The 12,600-nt window shown below is 43.7% G+C and overlaps 1 protein-coding gene across 9 annotated transcripts in view; it reads right to left on the bottom strand.

The window, feature by feature from the left end:
* Specc1 (sperm antigen with calponin homology and coiled-coil domains 1) overlaps positions 1 to 12,600 on the bottom strand; it is a 290,773-nt gene that overhangs the window by 207,165 nt on the left and 71,008 nt on the right. For 8 of the 9 annotated variants that reach the window (XM_074046724.1, XM_074046723.1, XM_074046722.1 and 5 more), the window contains one exon: positions 1,159 to 1,329. In XM_074046724.1, the coding sequence (XP_073902825.1) occupies positions 1,159 to 1,305 (147 nt within the window). In that variant the 5' untranslated portion in view covers positions 1,306 to 1,329. Of the gene's footprint in view, positions 1 to 1,158; positions 1,330 to 12,600 lie in introns of those variants that run through there. The other variant, XM_074046728.1, reaches the window with a different exon arrangement.

Raw genomic sequence — 12,600 nt, 5'->3', positions numbered from 1 at the left:
CACTGTCACCTACAAAAATGGCTCTGGACAGGGATAGTACTGTTCTTCTGGGAGAGTGCTGGAATGCAAGAGTGCATCTTGGGATGTCACTAGGATTGGTTGTGCTACTGATATTTAACAGGTAGCCGGATGGAAAATCTAGATGTCTCACAATGCATACGTTGGTGTTTCACAAAGAACTACCCACTGCCTGGCCAATTTTCACAGGCTGTGTGACCTCCACATGGCGGATCACCTTTTTATTACACGCAGGCTTAAGATCCCTCTTCATTTATAGGAGAAGACAAGGGACTCGTTACATAGCTGTAAGATACACTAACTTTCTAAGAATACACTGTTATAATGAAACAAGGGAAGGCTGCCCTTGATTTGGCTCAGAACTTCCCTGACAACATTCACCATTTCATAACAATTGTTGCTCCATCAGCAGCATCCTTCATAGTATCTGAGTCATCAACATGACTAGGTTGAATCAGGCTGCATCATCACTGTCACCACCATGGCTCTCTCAGGAACAACTTGGGTCCTTTGCACAGTCTTGCTCGGGTATTTGCAGATTAAGTACATGATACTTAATACTTTCCTTTGACACTAGGGTCAGGAGACTACATTGATTCTTCAAATGTCTGCCTGTAGGTAGGTGATACTGTCTACAAACTTATCTCAGAACAGCAAAGGTGTCAGGTGTGACATAGGGAGAGCCCTGACATAGAGAATCAATGTAGCTGGAAAACAGATGAGTCAAAGGACTGTACCCAGGCCCATCTAATGTTAGAGGCCAGAGGAGGAAGAGGAGGGAAGAGAAAGTGAGAAAAGAACATGTTCCCTGATGGAGGGCGTAATCAACAGTGTTGGTGGACAAACAAGACAAGGATGGTGAAGGCAGGGTTGAGAAGATTATAGATGACCTTGACCCCCATTTAGGGAAGTCCAGGGGCAAACTTCCTGGAGCACCCATGTAATCCAGGGCAGAGGACCTTAATTACTGTGTTAAACACTTCACAGATTTCCTTTCTCAACCCCAAAGCACCCTCATGTTACCTACTTGCTCCATTCCCTTAGGCCAAAGCATACTGGTCCTCGAGGACCCTCCTCAGGAGCCTTCTTCCCCACCCTGCAGGGCCAGTGGATTGCTCACTGCCACTTTCAAGTCTATACCTTGCTGAGTCTGGACTCAAAAGCCAACGAGGTTGAAGATTTAGAGCTCTTCATGCCAGAAGAAGCCACAGGAAGAGGTCGGGCCCGGTCAGGACCATGGCTCCCCGCTTTGACGACTGGGCTCCAGGGCTTGGCTGCACTCCGCATGCTTGCCTTCCAGGGACCGTCTGTCTGTGGAAGAGCAAAAAGGAAAACAGTGTCTCCCAAACTTGCACCTGTAAATGATGTCATCAGGTTTTACTCCCATCTACCATGATGGCAGTTGTTAGCTATCACAGAATAAGTACTTAGGGTTTGATGGGAAATAGAATATTCTATTCCTAAGATACCTTTGTGCTAGGCTAATTTTTACAACTCTAAAATAGATTTTTTACCAAATTATTAAAACAAAGATGCAATATTACTGATATTATGACATTACTTTTTACAGATACTTCTGTGAGATACTTAACACAATGCTATACCATATATACATAAACACACACAGACAGACAGACACACAGACACACCATACGCACACACACAGAAAACAGAACAGCTCAAGTCAAGACATAAAATGTCCAAAGGCTTTGCAGCTCTAGGGTTGGCAAAAGGACAGTCTATCTAATTTTTAAATCATCATACATGAATTACTTGAAAGTTAGATTTCACAGAAGCACAAAATGACTCTTTCCTTCCTTTGGATAAAAATGGATATCACTGAAAAATTAATAGAGCATATTTTAATTGGTTGGACCTGAAATTAGAGAACAGAGTTATTGCTCCGACTAAAATAATTTATGAAAGAAAAATTGTTCAAAGTAGCAGGATGCAGCTAAAGACCTTGGAATAGTCTGAACACAGAGACAGTGACGGCAGCCTGACTCTTGCCAACAAAGATCAGCACTGTCATTTCTGAACAAGGAGCAGCTGATTCCTATCCCACTTCCCTCTCTGAACCTGTTTTTTCTGTCAGCAACAAAACAGGACTGGATTAAAAGCCCTCAGCCAATCTTGTCCAGCTCTAACCCTGCCTCTGCCTGTCCCCATGGACTCTGATGGCCAAAGGTGTAGCATAGGGCACCCAAACCAGTGTTTCATCCTTTCAAAGAACACCAAAAACACACTTTGAAAAACACTCACAGATGACAACCAATTCCAGTGACCACTCTCCCAGGGCATGGGGGTTTAATTAACAGTCCCCAAGGGGTGATAGCTGATGATAAATGTCCTGGCCTCCTCTCTCCTCGGCCCATCCCAGTACAGCCACCCACAAGAAAACCCACAGGCAGCTCTGCAGCCTGGCTCACCACCTGTCTCTTCCTGGCCAGAAGAAATCATTTCAATTGACAATGTCTCTATCCCCAAGAGCCATCCAGTGCCTCCTCCTGTGTAAAGAACAGGGCATATGCATCCAAGTGTCTACCTGGTCCTCACACTGCAGCCTATGATGGCAGCAGCTATGTGAACGTGGCTACCCATGAAAAGGTTGGGGCTGGGGTATTGCTTAGTGGTAGAGCACTTGCCTAGCATGTACCAAGGCTTGGGTTCAATCCCCAGCACCACAATAAATAAATAAACAAATAAAACTGAATTCATTACTGGAAAAAAAGACTTTGTAATTTGTTTTCCACAGTCTTTCTGAGAAAAAAAACATGATTTCAGTTCTATGATTCATTCAGGTTGGTTCTCGGTTATCATGATTTTTAAAAATTCAACTTAGTTCTCGTGTATTTTACTGATGTTTAGCACTGATTATTTTTCTTTCTCAACTCACAATTTTTATTGCTGGTTTCCACAGCAACAGTGGAAGAATGCCTTGGCTAAGACCTGTGCAGCAACTAATTTCATTAGGACTCCCTCCCAAGATAAAATGAACTAACAGAACCTGAGTGATTCTGGAAGAGAATTAGTGAATTTTATCAATGATGACAGAACCAACCAGGAATACATCAGGCTGACTCATGGAGGTGATTTAAGTAAAATATCCATTTAATCAATGCACCCATTATGTTATGATTAGAACTACTTAGAAATGATGACTGCAGAGCTTACTTTATGAAAACATAAAGTGATTGTGCAATGTGTCTACATTTTTCCAAAACTTGCCCAGGTTGCTCATGAAGTAAGCCTTTTATTTACTCTTCCCAAAGGATAAAAATATGAAGATGAAAAATGACAGGAAAAGCACAGACATTTTCCTTGACATCCTTTCCCCTTACAATTCAGGAGTCTAAGGTGAAAGGAAGGGAGAAAGGGAAGGAAAGAGGGAGGGAGGGAGGAGCATCCAGCCAGCCATCTCAGTCTAAATTCAAAGATCTAAAGTCCCTCTTAACTTCTGGCAACAGATCTGATGGTCTTCTAGACAATGCACCTGAAAAACATTCAACCATTTTTTCAAAGTTTGACAAGTTGCCTGCTCCAAGGTAAAGTCCTCTAGGTCCCTTAATTTGTCACATCTCACTTTTCTTTCTGTACTGTCCTAGTCCCTTTTGAATTCAATAAAGTTACTCTCAAGTGAATGCCCCCAGAGAACTCATCTGGACCACTCTTATCTTCCACACTACCTTTTCTGAGCATCCTTCATTTTTTTCCTCCCATGATTTTTTTCCCCCTGAACTCAACCTTTCTTCTTGTACCCACAACCAGCTAGATTCTTTTCTTCCAATCCCATCTTTCAGAATTTAAAATGCTAGGTAATTAAATAATTAATGTCCTATTCACTGTAACCAGAAAAGACGCCTACAAGTAGGGAAAGTACCCAGGATGGGATGCTCAGGTGTGGCCTCATGCCACTCACCATGGAGCAGTCACTGCTCTTCAGGGTCAACAGGGACAAGGAGATGGGAACCGGTAAGTGAGGAAGAGAGAAATCTGCTCTCTGTGCTCTGTCAGGTGGAAAGGCAGCTGGTTCCCTACTCCCTAGACTCATATCTTAGGAATGTGTCTTTTTTGGGGGGTAGGAGTGGGGTTTGAACTCAGGGCCTTGTTACTGCTGGACAGGTACTCTACCACTAGAGCCATGTCCCCAACCCTTTGGCTTTAGTTCCTTTTTCAGATGGGGTCTCAGTTTTTTTTTTCCTGGCCAGCTTGGACCAGGATGACAGATGTGTGTCACTGCCACTCAGCCTGTTGATTGAGATGGAATCTTGCTAACTTTTTGCCTGGACTGGCCTCAAACCACAGTCCTGATCCCTGACTCCTGCGTAGCTGGGATTGTAGGTGTGAGCCACTGTGCAGGGCTCTCTGAATAATCTTTACCCACATGAGAAGCATGAGGCTTGATCCATCTCCACTGTTGACAATGTGAGCTTGGAAGCAAGCTTGTGATTACTATGATTCTCCACCTCTTCACCCAAGAAGATGGAGCTATGAATGGCAACTTCATAAAAATGTGAAGACTAAAGGAGAGCACATGTATCGTATGTTGAGCACACAGAAAGCTCCCAACAAATATGAGCTGCCTTCCAGGCAAAAATTGTTAAGTGTGTCACGTGGAGAGCTGCCCTGCTTTAACTCAGCAACACACAGTGACGGATCAATTAGATATAAAGGGCAGGAGGCCAGCAGACATACCAGGTTTGAAGAAAGTGTTCTTCTTGCTTCTTTGAAATTTGAAAGAGGGAAATAAATACAGAGGTCAGATGCCTTACAGTCATTAGAATTGGTTTTAACCAATCTGAGCTGCAGAAAAATAAACACAGGTGGGGATGCTTGCTGACTGATGGTTCTCTCGTGGATGTGAATCAGTAATATAAAATAAATAGATGGGCTCAGGCCAAGTACAAAACAGTGGGGAAAAAAAGGTTTCTAGTCTTGATTTTCTGACTTCTTAAAATCCTCATAAACAGGACAAAGATCAATTCAATTAAGGAAATATGAATAAATCAAGGAACTTGCTCCCAAGACAGGGTGGGAGGCAGAGAGGAGGGGGCAGAGAGAGGGTCTTCTCATGGCTGTTTTCTTTAAAATTTTCAAACATTTCCCTTTTTACCAAGCTCTTTCATATCCAGATAATGTAAGACTTACATTTAAACTATATCTCTCACATTGTTACAGCATGATGTAGAAAAGAAAGAGAGGGAGGAGCGGCGGGAGGAAAGGAGGGGGTGGGGCAGCTATTTTAGGACTCTAACGAAGCCCTCGAGCAGAGGGAAAGTCAGAAGCCATGCTTATGTCTCCTGCTCCTGAAAGTGTGTTCTGCTTCTGAGCAACTGCCTTTGCAGCCTGTGTGAGGGGTTACCTCAGGGCCTTGCTTTCATTTCCCTTTTAAGGCAAGAAAACTGGAAGGCAATTGGGAAAGCATCTAGACCATCAGAAAATAATGACAAGTCTTGGATAGTGGGAGAGGGCATTCAGGCCTCAGCTGCAAGTACAATAAGCAGTGGGAAGCGGAAAGCTGGAGCATTCAAGTCTGAGAACTAAGAAAATAAGAATGTGCACATAGCTCAATTACCAGGGGACCCGGCAGGAAACGGACCATAAGTGAACAGCGTGTGGAGAACAACCAGTTTGAGCTATGAGCAGTGGTTAGTTTGCCTCTGACCTCGTCAATGGTCGTGGTTCCAACCTAGGAGTGGCTCTGCCCCAGGAGACATAAGGAAAATTGTGGAAGCATTTACCATGACCACACCTGGGTGCTACTGAGTAGAGGTCAGAGATGCTGCTAGAGGTCCTAGGCTGACCCAAAGGGCAGCCCCGTGACAAAGAAGTATCTAGCCAAAAATGTCAGCAATGCTGGGTCTTCCACCCAGGAGAAGAAGGGGCATCCTGGTATGCTGGTCTTAGACAGGCACACCATGCACCTGGTGAGTTTCCCATCCAACAGAGAAACGTTAACTCTGCAAATCTGGTTAGGGAGCAGCTGAGGGAATCCCAGATTACAGTGGGTGGCCACAGGAAATGCTTCAAAGATGATTACTTCCTGTGGCCTTGACATGAAAAAATCATCCCAATAGCCTGAGATTTCTCCCTGGTAAATAAGAAAATCATAGGTTTCCATATAGCACCAGAAGTAAACTGCAAACTCAAACTCACTGGTCCTGTTTGCAGATGTTGCTGGAAGAGAAGAAGCAAGAAGTGACCAAACAAAACAACATGGGAAAGAACATTTGGACATTTGTATATCACAAACCATACCACCTTGAACCAGAAAATAAGCACTGACAGTGGAATAGGACTCACAGAAACTATGACATGCTGCCCGAGGCAGAGATGGGTAAGAAATAGGGCATAAGCAGGAAAAAGAAACAGAGACAGAGGTGGATCACAAATATGAAATGCAGCCCACAGAGAGAAGCTGTAATCTGGCAGCTATATTGAGACAAAGTGCTCGGAATCACAGGTCTGTGCGACCTCTGTCTCCAAAGCCGAGCCAAGAAGTCAGCATCCCACAGAGCCAGATGACCACTAACGGGCAGTTACCTCCTTAGCTGTCATGTGGCTTCACATCAGAGGACTGAAAATGAATGGGACAAGGCAGCAGGAAAGGGAGACGCAAATAAAATCCTTCAACAGCCTTTGCTTTGGGAATAGTTTAAAAGGGTCTTTTGCATCAAAACCACACTAAGATTCCACCTCACCCATGTTAGAATAGCCATTATTAGCAACACCACCAACAACAGGTGTTGGCGAGGATGCGGGGAAAAAGGAACCCTCTTACACTGTTGGTGGGAATGTAGACTAGTACAACCACTCTGGAAAAAAATTTGGAGGCTACTTAAAAAGCTAGACATTGATCTACCATATGATCCAGCAATACCACTCTTGGGGATATACCCAAAAAAGACTGTGACACAGGTTACTCCAGAGGCACCTGCACATCCATGTTTATTGCAGCACTATTTACAATAGCCAAGTTATGGAAACAGCCAAGATGCCCCACTACTGATGAATGGATCAAGAAAATGTGATATTTATACACAATGGAATACTACTCAGCCACGAAGAAGAATGAAATCTTATCATTTGCAGGTAAATGGATGGAACTGGAGAACATCATCCTGAGCGAGGCTATCCTGGCCCAAAAGACCAAAAATTATATGTTCTCCCTCATATGCAGACATTAGATCAAGGGCAAACACAACAAGGGGATTGGACTTTGATCACATGATGAGGTGAGAACACACAAGGAACTATGAGGATAGGCAAGAACCCCACAAAAAACAAGATAACATTTGATGTCCTGAATGCAAAGGAACTAATGCAGAAACTTTAAAGCAACAGAGGCCAATAGGAGAAGGGGACCAGGAACTAGAGAAAAGATTAGTTCAAAAAGAATTAATTTAGAATGCAACACACATGTACAGGAAATCAATGCGAGTCAACTCCCTGTATAGCTATCCTTATCTCAACCAGCAAAAACCCTTGGTCCTTCCTATTACTGCTTATACTCTCTCTTCAACAAAATTAAAGATAAGGGCAAAATAGTTTCTGTCTGGTAGCGAGGGGGTAGGAGGAGAGAGGGAGGGGGCATGATAAAGGTAAGGGGTAGGGGAAGGGGGGAGAAATGACCCAAACATTGTATGCACATATGAATAAAAGAAATAAAACAAAAAAAGGGTCTTTTGCAGAGCAATAAAGTAAGAATAAAAACCACAGTATAAGAGGGAACTGGAGGCTTCCATATTTCTTTAGGCTGAGGCTTCCTGAGCCCTATTTATTTAGTCCGGGTTCTGGGCACCTGACCCATGCCACTGTCTCTCCCTGGGATGCCAGCTAGAAAACTGAGATGAGCTGAGAGGAACTGATGACAAGGGTGTGAGTAGGGGCCTGCAGACCCCAGGGCTAGGAACTTTATCACCCCTAGGTCTTCAGGGGGCAAAGGAGGAAGCAGGAGGGACCCAGAGGGAGCTGGACCAGTATTCAGAAACCGAGGCCTTCAGTAGAAAACATAACCAAATGTTGAGACTCAGGGGAAGCAGCTGGGAAAGAAATGTCTCAGTGGAGCTGATTCTCCCCTCGTTCCACTGTGCCAGTCAGGGTTGCTCACTGGCTCAGGGGAGACCATGGAGCACAGATGCAGTGTCCAGAGCAAGGGGAGGGTGAGCAGAGGAAGCCCAGGAACTCGCCCAGCTCACTTCAATACCAATGTGAGCTCAGGTCTCTCCCTTAGAAAACTTTCCCCCAGTGCAGAAGGCTCTCCTGAGGGAGACAGTCTGTCCACTTACCCACCTGCCCAGCTGTCCTTATAAGCCCTCCTGGGGTGGCATCATGGCACCTGCCTGTTAGCAAAGGGCCCAGAACAGACCCTGAGTGACAAGCTCAGCCTTTCTTTCACTCTCCCAGACTCAAACCTCAGTCATCTTGAACTCTGTCCTCAGGCTCCCATTTTTCAAATTCACAGCTGCCGGCATGGGCAGATCAGACCTCTTCAGTGTTCCCAGTGGGAGCCCTGACTTTGTCCCCAGCACAGACCTGTGCCCAAGTCCCTCCTGGAGCTTCTTCCCTGTATTCCTGCCAGACTTAAGATTCAGCTGGGATCTGTCACTTCCTGCTCAAAACTTTTCTTCTTCTTCTTTTCTTTTTTTTTTCCTTTTTTCTTATTGTAAGCTAACATTTATCAACACCAACTACGAGTCAGGGAAATTGTTCAGCACTTCCTTATATCATCTCTCACACTCCCAATTCCCCCACTGGGTAGCTGTTGTCCTCCACATTTTACAAATCATGAGCTGGGGGCACGGCTCACATGGTAGAGGGCTTGCCAAGCAAGTGTGAGGCCTGAGTTCAAACCCCCAATAATACCAAAAAAACCAAAAACACCCACAAATCACGACCTTCCCACTTAAAAATGGTAATAATAGACATATAAACCAATGGAACAGAATAGAGAGACCATAAATAAATACACACACACACAGGCACACACACAGTTGTAGGGTAACTGATCTTTGACAAGGACACAAGAACGCACATAGGGAAAAGATTGTTTTCCAACAAATGGTGCTGGGGAATCAGAATATCCACATGCAAAACATGAAACTGGACTCCTATTTTACACCATATGCCAAAATCAATTCAAAATGGATTAACTGTACAAAAGAAACAAAGCTGTGAAACTCATAGAAAAAAATACAGGAAGAAAGCTTCATGATACTGGTCTTGGTGATGGAGTCATGATATGGTACCAAAACCACAGGCAACAAAACAAAAATTAACAGTGGGGATACATCAAACTAAAAAGATTCTCACAGCAAAGGAAACACTGATACAGTGTAAAAGGCAACCAAGAGAGTGGAATAATGTATTTGCAAACCATGTATCTGAAAAGGAGTTAATTTCCAAAGTACACATGAAACTCATATAACTCAACAGCAAATAAATAAATAAATGATCCTACTAAAAATAGGCAAAGGACTTGAGCATTTCTCCAAAGACAACATACAAATGGTCAACAGGAACATGGAAAAGTGGTCATCATCAGGGAAACACAAATCAAAAGCACAGGGAGATGATACTGCCTCACGCACGTTAGGATGGCTGTCATAAAGAAAGGCAAGTGTTTGCAAGGGACGGAGAAGCTGTAACTCTTGCACATTGCCAATGGCAATGTGAACTGGTGAGACCACTATGGAAAACAGAACAGCAGACAGCAACTCAAAAAAATAAAAATAAAGCCAGCAATCATACTTCTAGATATTTATGCAAAAGAACTGAAATCAAGATTTCAAAGAGGTATTTGCACTACCCTGTTCATTGCAGTATTAGTCATAATAGCCAAAATGTGGAAACAATCCAGTGTCCATGGACAAGACTATGGATAAAGAAAATTTTGTGTATTCAAACAATGGGCTGGGGGTATGGCTCAGTGGTAGAGGGCTTGCCTAGCATAAGCAAAGACCTGGGTCCTATCCCCAACACACACACGCATGTACACACACACACACATACACACACAGAAAGAGGGGGGGGGAGAGAGAGAGAGAGAGAGAGAGAGAGAGAGAGAGAGAGAGAGAATTCGACCATTTGTGACAATTTGAGGATCTGGAAGGTATTATCCTATGTGAAATAAATCAGCCACAGAGAAATACTCTGTGATTCCTCTTATCTGAGTATTCTAAAACAGTCAAACTTATAGAAGCAGAAAATAGAATAGTGGTTGCCCGAGGGTGGGACAAGGACAAACGGAGGTTGTTCAATGGGTATCAAGTGGGTGTCATACAAGATGATGAAGTTCTAGGTGTCTGCTGTGCCTATAGTTAACAATACAGTATTAGCGCTTAAACTTTTGGAACTGATGGCTGTGCTCCCTACCTTGATTGTGGTGATGATTTCACGGCTATATGCACATATTCAAACTCATGAAACTGTATATCAACCATACCTCAATAAAGCTGTAAGAATTCATTTTATAAATGATGATGCAATTAAAAGTTACACAAATTATTTTTTAAAAACCCCCATGTGATAGTTAATCTTGATTGTCAACTTGATTTGATTGAGGAGACACCTAGGAGATTAGTAAAGCACCATTCTAGGTGTATCTGTGAGGGCATTTCCAGAGATGACTGGCATATGTAACAGCAAATGAGAGGGGAAGACCCACCCTAAATGTGGGCAACACCATCTAATAGGCTGGGGGTAGAAGTGGAAGAAGGAGGAAGCCCATGAATGCTACATGCTCTCTCTGCCTCCTGTCAGTTATGAGGTAAGTAGCTGCCTCTGCACACACTCCCAGTGCCATGATGTCCTGCCTCACCTTGGGCCAAAAGCAATGGAGACAGCTGACAACAAACTGAAACCATAAGCCAAAATAAACCTTTCCTCCTTTAAGTTGTTTATCGCAGGTATTTTATCACAGTGATGGAAAAACTGACCAACACGAGGGGTCTGGGGGCTGTTGCTCAGTAGTACAGTGTGTGCTTAGTATGCATACCCAAACCCTAGGTTCAATCCACAGCACCAGACAGACAACACCAAAAATTCCACAAATCACATCATGTCACTTCCTATGTAGAACACTAATGGCCTCTCACTGCATTTGGAATAAAAAGCCAAGCTCTGTGTTATGGCCCCCAACAACCCAGGCCATGCCTACCTTCCCACCTGGAAGCCAACCATTCTTCCTTGCTCACTATACTTCAGTCACCCAAGCTGCTTCCAGCTCCTGGAACAGTTCCCAATGAGGAGCTTTGAGCTTGCTGTTCCCTCTGCCCAAATGTTCCCCCAGCTCCCCACACACTGAGCTCCTCTCTCTTCTGTCTCATCTCTGCCCGAAGGCACTTCCTCTAAGGGGTGTTTTCTACCCACTCTAGAGTAGCTATCCCACCACACCCAATAGCCCCTCCCCCCCACCTATTTATTTCTTCAGAGCCTTTATCACTAAACCAAGACTACTGCCATCCCTGGTTGTCCATCATTGATTATCTGCCTTTCTCCAGGCAGATAACATACTGCTATAGTTTGAATATAAAATGTGCCTGAAAGGCTCATGTGTTGAAGGCTTCGTCTCCAGCCCATGGTACTATTGAGAGGTGGTGGAACCTTTAAGAGGTGGGGCCTAGTGGAAGGAAGTTAGATCACTAGGAGGGTTCCCTTAAATGGGGCTATTGGAACCCAGTGCCTCTCTATCTCTCTTTGCTTCTTGACCATGAGATGAACAGATTCCTCTGCCATGCCCTCCTGCTCTGGTGAACTCTGCCACAACTGGTTGCAAAACAACAGGGCCAAGGGAGCATGAACTGAAGACCCTGAAACCGTGAGCCAAAATAAGCTTTTCCCCTTATGAAGCCTATTATCTCGGGTATTTTGTTACAGTAATGGAAAGCAGAGCCTTGCTGTTCTTGTTCACCATGGTTTTCCTGGCACACAGATTAACTGAGCTTTAGATCTTGCCTTTCACAGAGGACATGCATGTGGTTGTCTCCCTACTCCTATTCAACCCAGCCAGGAGCTCCTAAAAGGCACACAGACTCCAGCATGACACTCTGCAATAAGAGGCACTCATTAAGTAGGTGTCGAATTAATGGGTGAGTACAAAACAGAAGTAGACAGCTGTGACAACCCTTTTTCTGAAAGACTTACCAATGTCTCGAAACAATTGCAAAAAAAAAAAAAAGAAAAGAAAAGAAAAAAGTCCCCAAATTGCTTTCAGGATGAGAGGCCCATCGATAAAGAGACTTCCAGCATTATTACCTTGAAAATAATATTCACAGGCTAGGGGCATGGCTCAAGTGGTAGAGCATCTGTCTACCAAGCACAAGGCCCTGAGTTCAAACCCAAGTACCACCAAGAAAAGGAAAAAAAAGTAATATTTGTGTTGATGTATAATCATTCACATTATAAAACTTAACTTCATTAACTCATAGTCATGTTTGAGAAACAGTTCCTAAAATTATTCAATATCAAGTCTCTATAATCATCTACTGCTTCACCTAATTTCCTGAATTTATTTCTGAAGGATGGATTTTTTAAATTCTTTGTGTACATCCCAGTTTCAGTTGTAGTAAATATTGCATTACA

Source organism: Castor canadensis, chromosome 11 (assembly GCF_047511655.1).
Source record: "Castor canadensis chromosome 11, mCasCan1.hap1v2, whole genome shotgun sequence".
Classification (NCBI taxonomy): Eukaryota; Metazoa; Chordata; class Mammalia; order Rodentia; family Castoridae; genus Castor; species Castor canadensis.
The sequence above is the reverse complement of the archived record's forward strand: the minus strand, read 5'-3'. Positions and strand labels throughout refer to the sequence as shown.